This window comes from Dipteris shenzhenensis, chromosome 13, assembly GCF_047967505.1.
Source record: "Dipteris shenzhenensis isolate YYH24624 ecotype China chromosome 13, Dip_SZ_1.0, whole genome shotgun sequence".
In the NCBI taxonomy this organism is placed as follows: Eukaryota; Viridiplantae; Streptophyta; class Polypodiopsida; order Gleicheniales; family Dipteridaceae; genus Dipteris; species Dipteris shenzhenensis.
Window position 1 is genome coordinate 16,398,422 of NC_141608.1, and position 20,672 is coordinate 16,419,093.

Here is a 20,672-nt window from a genome sequence, read left to right on the forward strand (position 1 = left end):
GACACTTGAGTTGATCCGTGCAGCCTCTCTTAAAGCACCAACAGAAGGCTATATGCCAAGCCACAACAAAGAGCACATGATTGGCCACTAGGATCTTGCATGTGGAGCACATGATTGGCCACTAGGATCTTGCATGTAGAGAGAGTTTGGCCGAGCTCCAATACAAAGCTGGTGCTTCACTCTACAGAACTAAGGTGATCTACTACTCTGCTGAAATATAAATGCCCACAAGTGTCTCGTTGCATGTCTCCGTAGAATCCACTAGAAGCCAAGTGCATCCCCCCAATCCTTGGATCTTCTGAACCGTAGTAAGTCGTCGTGAGGAAGCCACCTGATTTGTTCCGATTGATCTAGGCCCCCGAGGCCAAACCATAGGTCTCTAGGGCTCCCTGGACCCCCTCTATGCTCTCTCCACAAAGCGTGTTGTGTCATTTGTAAACTCTAAGTCCCAAAACTCCCAACGAATCAGAAAAGGTGCCCTCGAGAGGCATGCTGCTTGCGAGTGTAGAAAGTAACCCAAAGCCTCTACCACAAAGAGGAAGAGAAAGGGAGCGAGGGAAAAACCCTAGCGAGCTAAGCGAGGAAAAGCAAAGGGCTCCCCCCTGTGACTACCTATTAGCATTTTTTTTTGGCCAAAAAGATTACTTCATTAAGTATGAATGAAAACCGCAAGAGCAAGCTCCAATGCGGGAGTACATCATGCCATGCATGAGAAAAAAAAACCAGCTCAAAAAGAGCTAACAAAAATCCAAGGTGGAGGCTGAAAATGCCACCTCAACCCTGAAGGAGACTCAGAGAGGAAAGGAGATCCTCTCCAAACTCTGAAAAAAGTCTCTCCTGAATGTAGCTGCTCTGTAGCTGTTCTGGAGAGCCTTGCATGCTCGCCCAGATAGCCATCAGTGTGTGTATAGTATCAATCCATATATTGGCCATAGATTGGGAAGGGTGAACTTGGGAACCCTCCATCGCCTCTGTACATCTGGCCCTCCAAATATGCCAAGCTGCAATGCTAGCCAGAATCTCCCATGATGTGTCTACCGAGGCATGAGCAACTCTGAAAGGAGTGAAGGGAACATCCTGGAGAGAACATGACTCCACAGAATGTCGTCGTATAATGAAGGCTTAGTCTGAGTCATGTCCCTCGAAAAACACATGAGGACCAGTAAGAGATAACCATGCCACAGATCCCCAAGCCATGAAGAAGAGTGCTCTATGAAATATGCTAATACCCTAGCAACATCCTTCCAGATCGTCCTCGCATGTCTGTACTCCAAGAGGCAATGCTGAACTGACTCAATTGCTGCGTGGCGTCGAGGACAAGTAGGGTCAGCCCCGAACCTCGATCTCCACAAGTTCACTACAATCCCTCCATGAATAGAAAGCCAAAAGAAGAGAATGATCTTTCTATTCCTGAGGGATTTCTAGAGCCTCCTCCAAAAGTTTTTTTTCACCTCTACAGAAATCTGAAAACTATCCCAATGAGGAGCTCTGGAGGGCCTCCAACCTCTACTACTAAACTCAAACTCCTGGCATTTGGCTGGCACTCCTAGCATACATAGACAAAACCCCCCAAATCCATCTACCTAGATGAATCCAGGAACATTCCCAAACTCATCCTCTAAAAACACAACATAGTGCAGTTTCAATCTCACGATAGTCACTCATAGATTGAAAACCATAAACCCCCAAATCCATATGTCCAAAAAGCCCAACCTCTGCGCGGTGCCCTCCAGAAAAGATCTCTCCACCCTATCACAAGCCTTCTAGAAATCCGAAAGAAAGATCGCAATAGGCTGAGACTCCTCCCAAGCCCAATTAACTGTCTCCCAAAAGGAGAAGATATTCTCCAAGCAACTACATTTCTGAACAAAACTTGTCTACGTGTCAAAGATAACATCAACAAAATGGGACCGCAACCGCAAGCTCAAGACCTTCACTAAGTTCTTCTAAGAAATGTCCAAGAGAGTGATCAGTCTACACTGGTAAGTATCAAACTTCTTCCCCCCCTTCAAATCAAACAAACCCAACCTCGGCTCAAGGACTACGAGAGAGAGCCGAAGCCTAAATCTCCTGAAAAGCCAACCAAAGGGGAGTCTAGATGTGCTCCCAGATGCATCTAAAGAAGGCCGATGCCAATCCATGCTCCCTATGGCAATGCTGAGGCAACAGGGCCTTGAGGGCCTTCGAAAGCTGCTCGTCAGTGTAAGGCACCTCCACCTGTCTAATCATACTCCAAGAGACAGTGGTCCACATGTTAGCCTATACTGCCTCCCCGGCCACAAGGACCCATGGGACAACTCCTCGGACTAGAACCAAACAAATTGCCTTCGCTCTAAACAAGCGCTCTTATACTTTGCTCTATCTTTGTGGACAAGAGGGGTTAGTTGGTTGTTTTTTGCTCATATCCTTCTCTAAGCATGAAACAGTAACTTCACGTGAAAGGACGCCTATCTATCCACTTGTTCAAGTCCTAGTAAGAGACTAGGCCTCCTCCCATGCCCAATCTACTACCTCCCAAAGGTGAAGATGTTGTCCCCAAAACTTGTCTAGGTGTCATGGATGATGTCAAGGAGGTGTGGACAAAGCATCAAGCACAAGACCTTAGCTAAGATCTTATAGACAATGTCTAATATGTGACTGGGCGCCACCAGCGATCCAGTCCCCCCCTTTTAAGAATCATGCAAATCCAACCTCGAGCAAGCCACTATGGGGGCAGCCCCTATTGAGATCTGTTGAAAAGCCAAACACAAGGGAGTGTAGATGTGCTCCTAAAAGCAGCGAAAGAAAATCAAAGACAAGATTCCTCACTCTAGCATTTTTTTGCTAGGAGACTCTTGAAGGCATGTAAGAGCTCCTCATCCACGAGGGGAGCCTCTAACTATGCCATAATGCTCGGGATGACCATAGTGGGGATGTGGGCACAAACCTCCTCCCGAGATGAATCTGACTTTACGAGTGCTTTTGAGGTAATTGAGAGCCTTCTAATGAGCCATTTGGCTGAGTAAAGAATAGTACTCAAATCCCAATAGCGTGGCTGTTAGCGTCTTATATAAATAAAGCTTGTTAGCAAATGAAAAGTTTGAGCCTTATCTTGAAGCAACTTACAACGTAACAATTTACAATTCCTATAGAAGAGAAAGAAGTGGGGGAGGGGACAAAAGAAAAGTATGAAAGATAGGAAAACAACCCAATAACAAATGCAAACAAGGATCATAAAAACGATCAACAAAGAAGTAGAAGGGCATGAAGATGCAAATAGGTCAACAAAAAACACATTAAAAATGTAAGAAGGAGAGAAACGTCCGAGGGGTTGGAAGCACGGAGGGGGGCATAAAGAAGAGCAAGCTCAACTAGAGGAAAAAGCCTTAAAAACGCTTAATTATTATGTGATTTCATCTATCCCCAATGGCATGTACTTCAATTCCTCAATTTTGAAGAATTAACATTATTTGAAAAATAACTGATGGACATTCCAACCTCAGTAATTATTTCATAATGATGTCGATACTGTGATGGCATACATTCGTACCTGCGGACAACAAAATTGCAAATAACATATTTAAAATGCTCGAAAATCAAGAGTTCTATGCATTTCAATAATACATTAAATGGACAACCACCAAAAGATCATGCATATGAGATTAACTTGTATTTCAAAATTTTATAACAATAAGGTTGGGTGTGATCTGCAGTTCAAAATTTTCATTGGCAAGTAACACAGAGAAAAAGCAACTTGAAAATCCTATAAAAATAATATTTACATTGCTAGGATCATGAATTCAATGCCAAACAAGTCATTTGTACAAAAGCCCTTTCGTGGCCAAGAAAACAACTACGCAATTATATGCGGTCTTTGCAAAATGAAAATGTATTTGCAAATGCTTACATGTGTCTCTGTTCACAGCATGTGGTTGCAAGTTTAGGAGAGAGGCGAATTCATTTTCTATGCTAACGTTAATACTCTTCCATGTAGCCAACTACAATATGTTTTATTTCAATTTGTTAGGACTAGGTTCTCGAGCTATTGATTGTATGCCCTATTTTCCATATGGTTAGCTGCATGAATCCCTCCTTCCTTTGTTTTGTTTCTTTCTCGAAATTTCATCCCACTCCTTGCCTTGTATACATCTATTTTCCCAAACGATCCTTGCTTTCTAGATCATAAAGTCAAATTTACATGTGCCCATGCCTTCACCTTGATTTTGCTTCACCTTGCATAGAGTTGGCATAATGCTGCATTTCAAAGTTTTTGACAAGCAAAGAGCATACTCTAAGGGCAGTTTCTACGAAGGAATCTAGCTCATTCTTCTAGATATTGGAGAATAAAGGTTCATTGAAGGCCTATGTTAGCTCTAGAGAAGCTCATCTAGATCTAGAATGTTATTTAGAGCCATTTTGGAAGGAGCTATGGAAAACCAAGAGCAACTATATCAGCCATTGGATCTCTTTGTAGAGCGAGGAGGAAAAAATAAGGCATTAGTTAACAGGCACACAGTACCCTAAAGGCTTATACCCTAGATTGCCTTCATCTAGATTCCAAAAGGCTAGTCCATCTATTCCTTGGGCTCACAATTGGGCATGATGTTGCTTCAAATAGTGATTTGTTCATGTGATGGAAAACACAAAATGTTGTCGGACAAGGCCACAACTCAAAAATGGTCATACATAGTCTAGCTAACCACATCCTCTCAAGGTCCACCTTTAGGCAAAACTTTCTTGCTAACAATAAAAGCTCTTTCATTGCAAGTCGCACTAACATAAAGTTGGAAGTGCATAGACTAACAAAACAACAAGAGAGCCTTTCATAAGCTAGATGATACCAACCACTATGTCTCTGGCTTCAATGATGACTCCCTCAGGAAAGATATCTAAACACCATCTTGAAAACATTTAGCTGCATGTTACCCCCTAAACCCACCATCTTGTGGTAAAATCCTTTTGCTTATTCAGTAGACATGCATCCAATATATGTGATCTAAAATGCTTAGTAGGAGAAAAGTGTTTGTCATGAGTTCTTGAGTGAAACTACTCTTTGAAATTTAAGGCATTGACATTCCAAGATAAAATTTTATCCTAGACGTGAGTAAACAATAAAGGAGAGAAAACAAGGCATCTACCACTCTTAGCCAACATGCTTGATAATATAACAAATTAGAGGAATCCAGATTGTAGCTCAATACTAGGTGGAATGATGGGGTTCCTACTTGAAGGTAAGCACCTCATGTAGAAAAGCAACAACGAGTCCAAAGATTCATACACCCCAAAGAGCCTAGAAATGTGGGGCTATGATGTCATAATGTCATCAATCTTAGGCCAAAACTTCTACAAACAAAACTCTACAAAGATCCTGAAACAAAAAGAGATGTAAAAGATAAAATTGATGCTCAGAAAAATGACTTGGCCTCTCATAAGAAAGCGGCAATGGATAAAGATGATCCTTGTTTTGTGCTTTCAAATTGCACGGTTGATCTAGGGCTAGACGCAATGGCTAGCATCTACGAAGTCAACTAATACGAACGTTAGTCCAGAGCCAAAGAGTCGAACTGTCCACCAATGATCGTGGACGTTTGTCACCTCTATAACGAGGCCGGTGAATTCAACAAGAACATATTGTAGGACCAAAAACTTCTTCGCCCACGTATGACCTAGGTGCTATGGGGCATTGAATGACCTAGCCAACACCAATATAGTAGGCTTTTGTAAAGAATCCTCTTGCAAATAAGAGATCGTTCTAAGGTGATTGAGTGCCAATAATTTTACACTTCTAACATGGCAAGATAATAAAAGCTTACTTCAGCATATGAGGGTAGTGGCTTCCAAAGACCCCCTTTGCAGTGTAATGATATGGTGCAACTAGATCAAAAGGTCAAAAAATGAGAGAAACCATCAATCTCTTAGCAAGATTTGCATGGACACCGACCACGGACTAAAGTACATCAATGAACCCCTAAAGATAAATTAGCTACATACGAGAATCCATTCAAGGGAATTAAGGTTGGCATCATTTACAACAGTATGATGATGCTGGTGAGTCAACGACTTTTACAACCCCACTCTCTCTTGCATTTTCAGTTGAAACTAGTTGTTGATGGTCCATTGTCGAATACACATCTTTATGTCATGCTTCCCCACTCTCTTGTACTTCTCAGCACTTTCATTTCATAAGCCTCCCTCTGACCTCCTCATGAGAAAGAGGAGCTTGATCCCATGAGAAATCATCACAGACCTTCCACCACTAAGACAAGAAGAGAGAGCTTTTCTAGCTCAACGTGAAGGAAGATGTCAAAAATAACAACAAAAAGGAGAGTGGGAGTGAATCGTGAATCATCTGGAAAAGATCAAAAAGTTCAAGGTGGAAATGAATCCAACGTCAAGAAAGGTAGATAATATTACTGCAAACAGCTTGGCCACTCCATTGTAGAATGGCAAATAGGATTGCAAATAAGACGATGAAAAAGGACTACACTAGCAATAATTTTGTTCAATGACAACTAAGAACTCAAGTTCTGAAGTACAACCTCATTTTGTGCACAATGTGCATGAGAATAAAGACTATGACTTTGCAATATTAGATCACTATGCCTTTACTTCTGATGTACAATGTGCATGGCAATAAAGACTACTCTTTGCAGGGAATCCCATAAGCATGCCGAAAATGCCTCATCTTGTGCTTCTACTTCGTAGCATAGCATGTTTTGAACATGGTTGTGATCCCTCTTTGATTATTCAAGAAAAAGGGTTCAGCACACGATATTTAGACAATGGTGCTTTTAGGAACATCACCCCAAGAAAGGAAAAGTTTGTGAGCATCACACTTACGTAAGCAAGGCACAACATTTGTGCAAATGATGCTTTCCAAGAAATCATGGAAAGGGAGATGTTCTTATTCGTTGTCAAAGGCTGAACTCAGAGAATTAATATTTGTTTCACATCTTTATGATGACCACTTTATGGGAGTAGGTGAGAGCCACAAAGATGAGTGACAGACGCTGATATGGCTACATGACTAATGGACGATACAAGGCCTGAACAATAAGTACAATTACTAGGTTTGTTTGGTACTAAAGAAGGTAGCTGGCTGCGTGGCTCACGATCTGTGCACATTTGCTTTGAAATCCCCATGCTTTGGGCTAGGATACTATGGTGCTGTGCTAGCAGAGATGTGGGTAAATCTCTGCTAGCAGAGCACCATAGTAGCCCAAAGCATGGGGATTTCATAGCAGATGCACAGAGACCATACGCCAGCAACCAGCTACCTTCTCTTATATAGCCCAAAGCATGGGGATTTCATAGCAGATGCACAGAGAACATATGCCGGGCAACCAGCTATCTTCTCTTATACACTTTCTTTTTTTTTTAATGAAAGCCATTTGTATTATATTATAAGAAACTGTGAAACTGTCCCCCAAAAAAGAAGGGACAAATAGTTACATCAAAATATCTTGTTATAGGGACAAAAGGCAGGATAATCTAGATCCAGTGCATGCAGGCAATCAAAGAATAATTGCCGTAGGGAAGCACACAAGAACTGATACTTAGACAGGGAAGGGCCACCAAAGACTTTATGATTACGGTCCTTCCATAGAGTCCATAGTGCCCAATAATGAACCCAATGAACAAAAAGATAAAATCCCAACCTGACAGGATGAACTCCGAAGGTCCAGACTAGCTTGCCAAAATTAGATATAGAAAAACAAGCCGTAAGTCGCCACTGAAGCATAAACAATAAATCACCAAGAATCAGGGCAATGCCAAAATGATTCCCCCAGGGACAGACATGGGCGACAAACAGGAGGATCAATGTGACAGCAACCCAATATCTGTCCGATCAGAAGAACCCCAAAAAGAACTCTCCAAAAGAAAACCTGCTGAGAAAGCGGAAGTTTGCAATCCCAAACTTCCCACAACAGTTTCCTCCACCATCGAGAAGAATGCCATAGACAAACCACGATTTGCATGAGCTGACACCCATGAAGGAGGCTGCAAAGCCTTATAAAGAGAGGCAACTGCAACATCTGCCATAGACAACAATCAACAAGCAGAATCAGTTGAGTGGAGAGCCCAATCTTGAGATGATTAGTAGTCTCAAGTCAAGGTCAAGGCTGGACCTTCTCTTATATACACGTGCGCACGCACACACAGGCACATATCTGCTAGCACAACACCATAGGAGCCCATAGCATGGGGATTTCATAGCAGATGCACAGAGACCGCATGCCAGGCAGCCAGCTACTTTCCCTAGCACCGCACAAAGCAAATATACAGCTTCTTAAGACTAGAATATATCCAATCTTACAAATGAAATTTTTTTATAAAACGAGCAAAACAACCAAGGAGAGAAAAGAAAGAAAGATATATTAACGTCTGCAAGAGGCCTCGCAGGCCTATGAGACAAAGTGCAAATCCAAGAAGTACCTCATACAAGCCACTGAGGGCTGAAGCAAAGGGTTCACTAAGACCCAAGCATAAGCTGCTATATGGGTTTTGAAAGATTCTGCACCTTGAATGCAAAATTACAAGTAGTTCATCAAAGGCATGTGTATGGGTAGCCACCACAATCCATGGCTACAATGGGACATGACATTTGAGGGTCACATCACAAGTCACCACCAATTGAGCAGGATGCATTGGACTTGGTGTCGTATATATTCAGACGTAGTGCATTACCGAGGGTCCACACATGTGCATCTATTAAGTACCATTGTATCACTTGTGCCTCTTCATATCTCCCGCTTCTGCCACTACCCTTGGAAATGCATCTACTCTGCCACCCTACTCCTATGTTCAAAGTCTCCTTCAAAAAGAGGCTGGCAGTACCTTATGGCTTGACTCTTTCAGAGTGTTCCCTTGCCTTCCTCAAAAGCCTAGACATGGATGTTAACTCTGCTATGACATCTGGAAATCCTGATGTCAAAATTCGTCTGTGGTGGGAACCACAAATCTAAAGATGTTCTTCATGCAATTGGCATGGTCTAAACATTCAGGACTCAAAGAAAGCTAGTGCTAGTTTCATGCAGCACTCATATATTCATGCATGTGTATATTTATAGCATGCACATATTCATGCCTGGAATCTTTGAGAGACAATAGAGGAGATCATACTCTGCCCTATCTAGTTTGTAAGCATTTTTAGCTTTTCACAATGTGAGCATTCCTCTTCTTGTTCAAGGAGGAATTCCAGCATTATATGCACAGCACTGTGATTGCAATTGCAAGTCTCCAGTAGCTAGATATATATCCAGCAATGGCATGGATCTTAACAACCTGTCGATTATTCAACTGAAAGACACAAACAACACCATAATGAAGAGATTTGCAAAAATGAAAAAACAATTCAGCTATCTCTGTATCCCCATATAAGTCTAGCAACACCAAACCTTTGCCAAAATTCCTTGTATGAAGTGGCTAAAAACTGACGTTAGCAACACCAAACCTGTGCCAAATTTCCTTGTATGAAGTGGCTAAAAACCGACGTTGTCCGGTAAAGTGATCTTGATAAGTAAACACAGCAATATCCCTGTTGTCATGACTTTCTTTAAACTGGATAGCTTGATCTTGCCTTGAAAAAGTTGCCCATATTGTGCTTCTAAGCAACCAAAAGATCCACCAAAACAGGTTGTTGTAAGCCATTTTTGGGATTACCAAAATTCACTAGCTACTTTCTTGATGAAAAGGAAGAAAGTTCAGAAAATTTGTACATCGCACGGGCAAATTTCTAGAAATCATGTTTCAAGCTACCTTGAAAAAGAATACCCTTCAGCCGCAAGGTCTCTACGAATTTCATGCAGTAAGCGTAGTATTTGTGGTGATCTTTTTGAAGCTTTCCCAATAGGAGATCCATAAAAGACCCCAGGACTCACTTCCTTGGTTAATGACCTTGATGGTTTGTTCTTCGCTTCTGGAGTAACAAATCCCTCTGCACAGACTGCTGATCCAGTAGCAGATGAGCATCAATTGCATGTTTAACAGTAAACATAGAAATTTTCCTTGGAACCCACTAATAATGAGAGCTTAGTTGAGTTTTAGGATAAAGGACACCTTTTTTTTTTAAAAAACTTTCTCGAACCTTCAATTAAGCAGTTCGAACTTTTGTACGGCTGTGCTTCAATCACGGGACTTCCAGGACCACATGCAGCTTGGTTTGTTGTACCACCTGCAGAAGGTTTTGTCTCAAAGCTCATATAATTACAACAAACCGGCGTGCATAATCAAAGCAAAAGGAAAAGTTAAAAGCTTCTCCAAATCTTTTCTCTCTGCTTTTTATCTACATGAGTAGAAACTTACCCCAAACCCCTCCAAAAAAAAAGCATTCTAAAGTAAAGCTCCTGAGTTCCTAGCTTAATGATAGTCCTTGCATCAATTGATGGGGCCTTCATGATCTCAAGCACCTTTAGGTGCTGAAATCAACTTGGATGTCGCGGTATCACAATTTTCTAACAAAGGTGTAAGTGGTGCTGGTGCAGCATTTTTGCCACATGCCACCGTCCTAAGCACACACCTCTTAGATCTAACATATGACATGCATTCCACTTGGATGCATTTGAGTAATATCACATGGTGCATTTTTAAGCCCCTCATTGATCCCTTTCAAGGCAGCAATTCTCAGCGACAATTGGGCATTACACAAAGACACATTTGTTGTAATGGTCACCTCCCCATCTGTGAGCCCCCCCAAATTGCTGCTCCCTCCCTCGCTGCCCTCTCCCCCTCCCCTTTCCCTCTCCTGCTGCTCCTACTCCCCTCCCTCCCTCTCCCACTGCACCCCCCGCTCCCCTCCCTCCCTACTCTGCGCTCCCCAACCTGCCCCTCCCTCCCTACTCTCTTGCTCCCCTCCCTCCCTCTCCCGCTCCCCTTTCCCTCTCCTGCTGCTCCCGCTCCCCTCCCTCCCTCTCCCGCTGCCCCCCCCGCTCCCCTCCCTCCCTACTCTCCGCTCCCCAACCTGCCCCTCCCTCCCTACTCTCCCACTCCCCTCCCTCCCTACTCTCCGCTCCCCCTACCTGCCCCTCCCCCCCTACTTTCCGCTCCCCCTACCTGCCCCTCCCTGCCTACCCCCCGCTGCCCCTCCCTCCCTACTCTCCGCTCCCTGCCTACCCCTCGCTGCCCCTCCCTCCCTACTCTCCGCTCCTCTACCCGCCCCTCCCTCCCTACCCCCGATTCCCCTTCCCCGCCTCTCCCTTACCCCCCGCTGCCCCTCCCTCCTTTGGCATTGAGCTCCAAGAGGATCTTTTTGACACCCTTCACTTTGGGTTTCGATCCAAAAGAGGAAGATAGCAGGGTTACCTCACTTTTCATCAAATTCCCCGGCCTTCCTCAGGTTTACCATCGACTCTTACCGTCCATAGGAGCCACTTTTGGGTTGGTCACGAGATCCCCCCCTCCCCGGCATGCCCTCTTCAACGACAGAGGCTGTCAGATCGGATGGGGTGCCACGAGTCAAGGTCATCGTCTCTGACCATGATATTACAAATGATCACATTATGCTTCAGCGACCAGATGGTTCCTTTTTTCGAGACAGAGTCAAGGTTACTAGGAGACAGGATCAGTGTAGGATTTGCAAGACCCTTGGGCACTTTGCCAGAGATTGCCCAAGGAAGAAGAAAAGGCCCAAACAATTTACCCCGACTTCTCGTCCTACTTCTTCTACACGGGCTACCAAAGCCGCCCCTTCTCGCCTAGGACCTTCTGGACCAGCCCATAGACCTGGACCCTCTTCTTCAGCGCGCATAGAACGATCAACACGTTGATAGGACAAAATCTATATCAAGTTTTTTTAGCACTGTATATAGCTGTGGGTAGGCACATAGTTGTACACATCTAGGGTAGGTGTGGGCTTTTGGCATTTGTGGATTTTTCTTTTACAAGCATGATGGACTGATGTATATTTTTTTGAGATAGTAAAGTATGTTTTGCAGAGACTTCATGGGAAATGATGAAATGCAATGTGGTTGTACCAGACTTCCAGAGCAAGGGTGTCTAGTGTGTGATCAAATGGAATGTTTTTAGGGTCATGTAAAGTCAAGTCATGAAGGGGTTTTTTTTTTTTCCTGAGTCAATGTGCACTTGCATGTTACGGGAATTTGATATGTTTTGGTGCCCATGTCAAGGGGCTTTTCATGTGTGTGTACGGGGGTGCATGCAAGCTTTAATGTGCATGCTAATGTGTGTGGGAATTGTGTGACTAAAGGTCCAAAATGTGCATTTAATGTGATTTGGGGGGAAATGTCTTGAGAATGGTAAAATGTCACTGATGAGGTGGCAGATTACGCTGAGGTGGCTGGACTGATTAGGAAGGCATCCTGCTCATGCAAAGGTGGCTATGTGATGGATGAAGGGAGGCTTCTAGTCGACGAGCTAGACGTAGATGAAGGTGACAGCTTGCAGGAGAATTCGAGAAGGAGATCGTGGGCACCTGGAGGATGATCGCGCAAAAAGGACCAGCTTCGGGAGTTCTAGGGAAGGAGGAGCACGGAGGGTGGAACCACCGGAGAGGTTGGAGAGGCTCGTAGTTGATGGGAGGTCGTGTGAGCGAGACTCTGAAACCTATGCGTGAAGACCATCGTGTGTGACGAAGAGAGCTTTGTGAGACAAGGAAGCCGCGGTGGTGATTGTATACGTGACGGGCATGGGATTTCGATTGCAAGAACTTCGAGTATATGGGCTCAGGAGCACTCAGGCATGGAGAAACACTACACCGGGGGGTGTATTCTAGTTGTGTGAAAGATGCCTAAGGGTAGCCTTGCATCGGGTGACGTGCCTGGGTTGAGGGCTAGAAAGAGCCGTACGGGCTTTGTACGGGCTGATGCTAGGGATCGTGTACGGGAGGAGCAATTGAATGCCATCTAATGCTGCTGATACAGCGACGTACAGACGAACATTAAATTTCCGTACGGGCTGGTATGGAATCTCAAGTGTGGGTTTGTACGGGCTGCAGTACGAGGTTGTACGGGCGTTAATTGCTGATTGGTACGGGCTGGTAGTACGGTGCCTTGATTGCAGGCTGTACAGGCACGTACGGGTCATTAAAGATGTCTTCTACGAGCTGTACGGAGGATGGTCGTCACCAAATGCAAGCTGTACGGACTACTATGCATGGTTGTACGGAGTGTAAGTACCTGTTGTCGTATGTATGATTGTACGACTGCTTGTACGGTGAACGTACCTGCAGGTTTACACATGATTGTACCCGCTAGGTTTTTTTTTTTTTTTTTGAACAGCTTGTGGACACGAGGGTCATAGGCTGGGCCGTTGCCTCAAGTTGTGTACTCATGGTTGGGCAGTGTTAAATGCTAATTACCTGGGAGTGAGCAAAGCAATGATTACAAAAGAATGCACAGAGAGGTTATGCTTGGGGATCTTGCTGGCCATTGAGCAGTGGGTTGTGGGTTCATAGTATTCTGAGGCCGACTGTTTTCTGAGTTTTTTTTTGGAGGAAAGTTCAATTCTAAGTTCAATCTATTGTGGGCTATGTAGTCTTTCCCCTCTTTCAAAGAGTCTGTATGTGTTCTAGTCAGATTGTGTGGGAGATAGACTTGTTATTTGTGTGCTCTGGATATCTGCTCTAGAACCTGGTTCATAAGCTCATCATCTACGAGCCCACATTGTAGCTGATCCCTGTGAAGTCTCACCTATCTGACGTGGTGAAGTACATAATTCCTGGTTGTCTTTCCATTTTTTTCCTTATCATCTTTTTTGGCGATCCTGCTTGGGATAGGAGGAGTTTTGAATTGAGATTGGGTACTCAAGACAAAACGGCCCAGAAGAATTGGCTGGGGAATGTTGCTTGAATTTTGGTGTGGTTAGGGATTGAAACTATGAAGACAAAGCCTCGCATGAGAGTGATTCATTGTGAGTTATGTGGGGAGTGTGGACACAAGAGAGATAGATGCCTTGATGTTGAACTTCGGGTGATACGTCTCCGTGCTAAGGTTCAAAAGGCTTTGAAAGTGATTGCTCTTAGGAAGAAGAATGCCAGTCAGACGCAAGGTAAGCTTTCTTCAGTAGAGTGATTATTTTTGCTTTCTTCCCAGAAGAGGTTGGGTGGTATTTCTGGTTGGAAGTGTGTTTAAGATAAGTTAGTTAAGAGGAGAGATGGCTCATGAATTTCCTCAATTTCATGGATTTCCCAATGAAGACATAGAGAGATTTTTAGAGTGCTTGGAGTTCACAGCTCTTATTAAAGACAGGAATGCTCCAGAAGTCCTTCTTCAGATTCTATCCTTTTGTCTGTTGGGAGAAGCGAGAACTTGGCTGCACACTTTCTCTGCAAGGATGCGTGATGATCAGGGTGCTCACAAAAACCCGACTTATCCAGAGGTGAGGACAGCTTTCCTGGATAGGTTAATGTGTGTTACAGATCTTGATGGCATTTGGAGAGAGCTATGTTTATTGCAGCAACAGCCGACTCAGTTAGTGGATGAGTATGTCGATAAGTTCACTGTGTTGTGGAATCAATGGCAGGTGGCCTTATTACCTGAAGTTCCTCCCAGAGTTATAAAAAAGGATAGGTTTGTTGCTGGTTTGAAGTCGGAGATTAGGATAAAGATTGAATGTAAAGAGCTGGTCACTTATGAGGATGCTCTCAGGGTAGCAAAAGAGAAGGAGAGGAAGCAGATAAGATTGTCACAAATGATGCAAGAGATGCCAATGGTTCAGCATGTGCCTGAAATTCTCTCTCATGTGAAGTCAGAAATACAGAAGCCTGAAGTCGAGAAGGAGGAGAATATGAAAGAAGAAATTCATGAAATGTCAGAGCTTATGAAGAGTTTGAGTTTGAACTTGATGAATGGTAGGGGAAGAGGTAGATCATCGGGTGGTTATGGTAGAGGCAGCATGCCTTCTTCAAATAATTCAAGCCCGTGGCAGGCAAGACGAGGTCAAGGGTCATTTGCACCTTGTGTCCAGTGCTTTAATTGTGAAGAGTGGGGACATTACAGCACACACTGTGATAAGCCTCCTCGTGCTGGAGGTGATGTTTATCCATTGCCAACAGGGTTAAATAATAGGATGAATGATCATAGTGTAGAAGTAAAAGATGCAGGTCAGCCTAGTACCTCTGGAATCTGTAAAGCCATTGCAGAAGAGAAAGGGAAAAAGGTAAGGCAGTTACATTTGGCTTGTTGGAGTTGGAGGAAGTTAAAGATGTCATGCCATTAGGGAAGAGAGATAGAGAGGAGGAGGTTGGTCCGAGTGCAAAGAAGGGGAAGCAATCTGAGGAGATGATGACCTATCAAAAGAAGAAGAGCAGGAACCCAGAAGGAAGTACAGAACTACAGATTATCTCATGGGGAAGGAGCAGGGAGATTATGATTTGGTGGAAGATCTTTCAACGAGGAAACCGGACATTACATTTGCTCAAATGATTGGTCTATGCCCAAGCTTAAAAAAGAATGGAGGCGGGCTGTAAATCCAACAAAGAAGAACTCTCATAAAGGTACAATTAAGCTGATGTCTGTCTCAGAGTTGCCGGATCTTTTACCTGCTGTAGAAGCCTGGCATAAAGGAAAGGGTTTTGGAGAGGCCTATATAGATGGAGGTGCACAAATTTGTGTGATTACCCAAGCTTGTGTGGAAAGATTAGGATTGAAGATATCCCGCTCCTCTAGTTATCGCATCAGAATGGCAAACCACTCCAAGGTGAAGACTTTAGGGATAGTGCTAGCCTCTTGTATGCCTATAGGAGATTTCGGTCTTATCTATTGTCCAGGGCTTTTGTGGTTCTCACCTCATGTTCACTACTGCCTCATATGTTGAATAGTACAAACATCTCCAGGAGCATGATTAAATGGAAGTATAGTTACAGGAGTACTCTTTTACCTTCTTGGTTGAGAACTCTACCAAAGCTTCCTTGGCTGATCTCCTCACCTAGAAGGAAGGACCTATTTTAGTTGAAGATGTGGAGAAGAACACTGACATGAATGAAGAAAAAGTACTAGAGGATGCATTTGTTTTACACTTTGATGGATCTTACAAAAAAAGTTTAAATAAAAGTACTGGAGGAATTGTCATTTATGATCCTGGAGGAAATGAGATTCGGAAAATGGGAATTCAGCTTGAAGCCAACAGTGATAATGAAGCCGAATATGCAGCCCTCTTCGAAGGTTTGAAAGTATGCATTAGTCTAGGTATTAAGAGACTCACGATTAAGGGAGATGCTCTATTGGTTGTGAAGCAAATTTTACGTGTCTGGAAGGTTAAGCATGTTCATCTGAAGAGATGGATAAGTGCGGTGAAGAAACTGTTAAATCAATTGGATGCCTGGACACTCCAGCATATTGAAAGAGGTAAGAATGTAAATGCACATGATGCTGCACAGGAAATTACAGCAGCCTATGTTGATGCAGTAGGAGTGCAGGAACCCTTATACAAAGGAAGGGAGACATTAGCTTGTGAGGAAAGCTTCCTGTTAACTAGTAAAGTGCCTCAAGAGGTAAGAATGTAAATGCACATGATGCTGCGCAGGAAATTACAGCAGCCTATGTTGATGCAGTAGGAGTGCAGGAACCCTTATACAAAGGAAGGGAGACATTAGCTTGTGAGGAAAGCTTCCTGTTAACTAGTAAAGTGCCTCAAGAAGTTCCAAAACAAAGAAAATACAGATTTATTAAAAGCTGTACTTCTTATTGTCTGATAGATGATGTTCTTTATATGAAAGGGGCTGATTTGGTGCTCAGAAGAATTCCCTGGCATGAGGAAGTTTTTCATATTTTACAAGCTAATCATGAGGGAGTATGTGGAGGACATTTTGCTTTCAAAATCGTGCTAAGAAAAATACTTACCGAAGGATATGTGTGGCCATCCCTCCAGAGAGACATAAGACATTGGTGCAAGTCATGCCTACACTGTCAACAAATGAGTAAGAGGATCTTACATCTAGAACTCAGAAATATCATACTTGCTTATAATATTTTCGAGAAATGGGGAATAGATGCCATCGGTCCTTTACCCATGACAGCCAAGGGAAATTGTTATATGCTGACAGCTGTGGATTATTTGACAAGATGGGCTGAAGCACGAGCAGTACGGGCTATCAATGCAAAATCTGTATGTAAGTTTGTGTATGAGGATATCTGCTGAAGATTTGGTGTACCACTGGAGTTGCTTTCTGATAGAGGTCCAAGTTTCAGGAGTGAAATGATGGATTTATTATGTGGTAAGCTGAAGATTAAACACAGGTATGCAAGTCCGTATTATCCTCAATGTAATGGGATGAATGAAAAATTTAATGGTTTGTGCACTAATATCATGGGAAAGATCATGAGAACCTATGAGAAGGAGTGGGATCTTGCTTTGCACTGGGCTTTATGGGCTTACAGAGTTGCAGTAAAAGAAGGCACCCAATTTTCACCATTTCATCTTGTTTATGGGAAAGAAGCTCTGTTGCCCTTAACTTAGAACTGAACTTTCCCCCAAAAAAAAAACTCAGAAAACAGTCGGCCTCAGAATACTATGAACCCACAGCCCATTGCTCAATGGCCAGCAAGACCCCCAAGCATAACCTCTGTGTGCATTCTTCTGTAATCATTGCTTTGCTCACTCCCAGGTAATTAGCATTTAACACTGCCCAACCATGAGTACACAACTTGAGGCAACGGCCAGCCTATGACCCTCGTGTCCACAAGCTGTTCAAAAAAAAAAAAAAAACTAGCGGGTACAATCAGCTGTAAACCTGCAGGTATGTTCACCGTACAAGCAGCCGTACAATCATACGTACGATAGCAGGTACTTACACTCCGTACAACCATGCACAGTAGTCCGTACAGCCTGCATTTAACGACGACCATCCTCCGTACAGCTCGTAGAAGACATCTTTAATGACCCGTACGTGCCTGTACAGCCTGCAATCAAGGCACTGTACTACCAGCCTGTACCAATCAGCAATTAAGGCCCGTACAACCTCGTACTGCAGCCCGTACAAACCCACGCTTGAGATTCCATACCAGCCCGTACGGAAATTTAATGTCCGTCTGTACTGTCCGTCTGTACATCGCTGTATTAGCAGCATTAGATGGCATTCAATTGCTCCTCCCGTACACGATCCCCAGCATCAGCCCGTACAAAGCCCGTACGGCTCTTTCCAGCCCTCAACCCACGCACGTCACCCGATGCAAGGCTACCCTTAGGCATCTTTCACACGACTAGCATACACCCCCCGGTGTAGTGTTTCTCCATGGCTGAGTGCTCCTGAGCCCATATACTCGAAGTTCCTACAATCGAAATCCCACACCCGTCACGTACACAATCACCACTGCGGCTTCCTTGTCTCACAAAGCTCTCTTCGTCACACACGATGGCCTTCACGCACAGGTTTCAGCTTCCCGCTCACACGACCTCCCATCAACTACGAGCCTCTCCAATCTCTCTGGTCGTTCCAACCTCCGTGCTCCTCCTCCTCTAGAACTCCCGAAGCTGGTCCTTTTTGCGCGATCATCCTCCAGGTGCCCACGATCTCCTTCTCGAATTCTCCTGCAAGCTGTCACCTTCATCTACGTCTAGCTCGTCGACTAGAAGCCTCCCTTCATCCATCACGTAGCCACCTTTGCATGAGCAGGATGCCTTCCTAATCAGTCCAGCCATCTCAGCGTAATCTGCCACCTCATCAGTGACATTTTACCATTCTCAAGACATTTCCCCCCAAATCACATTAAATGCACATTTTGGACCTTTAGTCACACAATTCCCACACACATTAGCATGCACATTAAAGCTTGCATGCACCCCCGTACACACACATGAAAAGCCCCTTGACATGGGCACCAAAACATATCAAATTCCCGTAACATGCAAGTGCACATTGACTCAGGAAAAAAAAAAAAAACCCTTCATGACTTGACTTTACATGACCCTAAAAACATTCCATTTGATCACACACTAGACACCCTTGCTCTGGAAGTCTGGTACAACCACATTGCATTTCATCATTTCCCATGAAGTCCCTGCAAAACATACTTTACTATCTCAAAAAAATATACATCAGTCCATCATGCTTGTAAAAGAAAAATCCACAAATGCCAAAAGCCCACACCTACCCTAGATGTGTACAACTATGTGCCTACCCACAGCTATATACAGTGCTAAAAAAACTTGATAGAGATTTTGTCCTATCATTTTGCCCATCCCCAAGTTTGCAGACATTCATGTCTTGCAGATAGAGGGATATAAGATTTGCATTTCTTCAGAGATATTCTCATCCATGAGGTCTTCCGGCTTATCTGGTTTCATCACAGCAGGTCCACAGCCGCCCACACTCATGATCCTATGAAAGTATTTCTTTAGTGTGAAACCATTAACTCTATTCTTATGCTGCTGACCATCCAAATCCTCAAGTTGATATGATCCATTTTTGAATTTCTTCGTCACACAAAAAGGTCCATCCCATTTGGTCACAAATTTTTTTTTGAAGGTAGAATCCAGATTACTGTTGTATCTCAAAACTAGATCACCCTCCTTGATTTTCTTATCCTTGAATTTTTTGTTTGCTCTCTTCTGATTCTCCTCTTGAACTAAAGCATAATGTTCCACCGCCTTTAGCCTATCTAGTTGTACTTCTTGCAAATCCAATAACCGGTTCTGGAAAGTAGAATTTGAATCCTCATTTATCTTCATTAACATCTGTAATGCAGGAATTTCTACTTCTCAGTCTGTTTTGGGCTGTGTAGTCTTTCTCCTCTTTCAAAGAGTCTGTATGTGTTCTAGTCAGATTGTGTGGGAGATAGACTTGTTATTTGTGTGCTCTGGATATCTGCTCTGGAACCTGGTTCATAAGCTCATCATCTACGAGCCCACATTGCAGCTGATCCCTGTGAAGTCTCACCTATCTGACGTGGTGAAGTACATAATTCCTGGTTGTCTTTCCATTTTTTTCCTTATCAACGTCCTGCTCCTATCATCCCCCGTTGGATGCCTGTGAGGGTCGCTGACACTCCGCCACCTCCACAAGGCACCTCGGACCATTCTCAGTTACAGGCAGGTGATATTCCTGTAATTGTTTCAGGCGTAAATGTGGTTGCCCTAGTCCCCCCACTTACTCATCAGGAGGGGCAACCCATCTCTTCAAGTCCTATCACTGATGTCCCTGATCAGCCCCCTCCCTCTATTAGTCACACGTCACCTCTTAAGAGAGGTAAGGGGGTTATTTCTCCTACTCCCTGGAGTGCAGGGATTCTTTGCACTCCTATAGTTCCCTCTTACAAAAACTCCTCTGCAGTACTCTATCAGGAGAGAATTTTCTCCACCACCAGGTCGGGTAGGGCATTTCACCCGACCTCCTCCTCCCATCGATGAGGATCGTTAGTTGGAACGTTCAGGGCCTCGGTGGTATACTTCATCGCCGCCGTAGGCATCTGATTCGTAACCAACTTCATCCAGATGTTTCCGGTGGCCCCATTGATATCCTTACACTCCAAAAGTATAAGCTAGATGGTAGAGATTGTGCCAAGTCAGGTAAGCTTCTTTCTGGCCATACTTTTTGGTCACCTGCCTTGGGCACCAGGGGAGGCATTTGCATTTCTATCTCTTCTTCGATGCTCCCCCTGGTCATTGGACACGGAGTCATAGTCCCCTCCAGAGCATAGTGGGTTATTTTGTTGATTGGTGGGCGTAAGGTTGGCTTTCTTAACCTTTATGCACCCAACTTGAGAGGGGATCGTGTCCTCCTTTTGAAGGAGTTGCTCTCT

The 20,672-nt window shown here is 43.9% G+C and overlaps 1 protein-coding gene across 2 annotated transcripts in view; it reads right to left on the minus strand.

The window, feature by feature from the left end:
* LOC147895091 (DNA primase) overlaps window positions 1-20,672 on the minus strand; it is an 84,448-nt gene that overhangs the window by 58,436 nt on the left and 5,340 nt on the right. The window contains exons 2-5 of one of the 2 annotated variants that reach the window (XM_087383844.1): window positions 10,067-10,153; window positions 9,739-9,925; window positions 9,434-9,586; window positions 3,478-3,529 (exon numbers count right to left, since the gene is read on the minus strand). In XM_087383844.1, coding sequence (XP_087239970.1) covers window positions 3,478-3,529; window positions 9,434-9,586; window positions 9,739-9,925; window positions 10,067-10,153 — 479 coding nt within the window. Of the gene's footprint in view, window positions 1-3,477; window positions 3,530-9,433; window positions 9,587-9,738; window positions 9,929-10,066; window positions 10,154-20,672 lie in introns of both variants that reach the window. The other variant, XM_087383843.1, reaches the window with a different exon arrangement.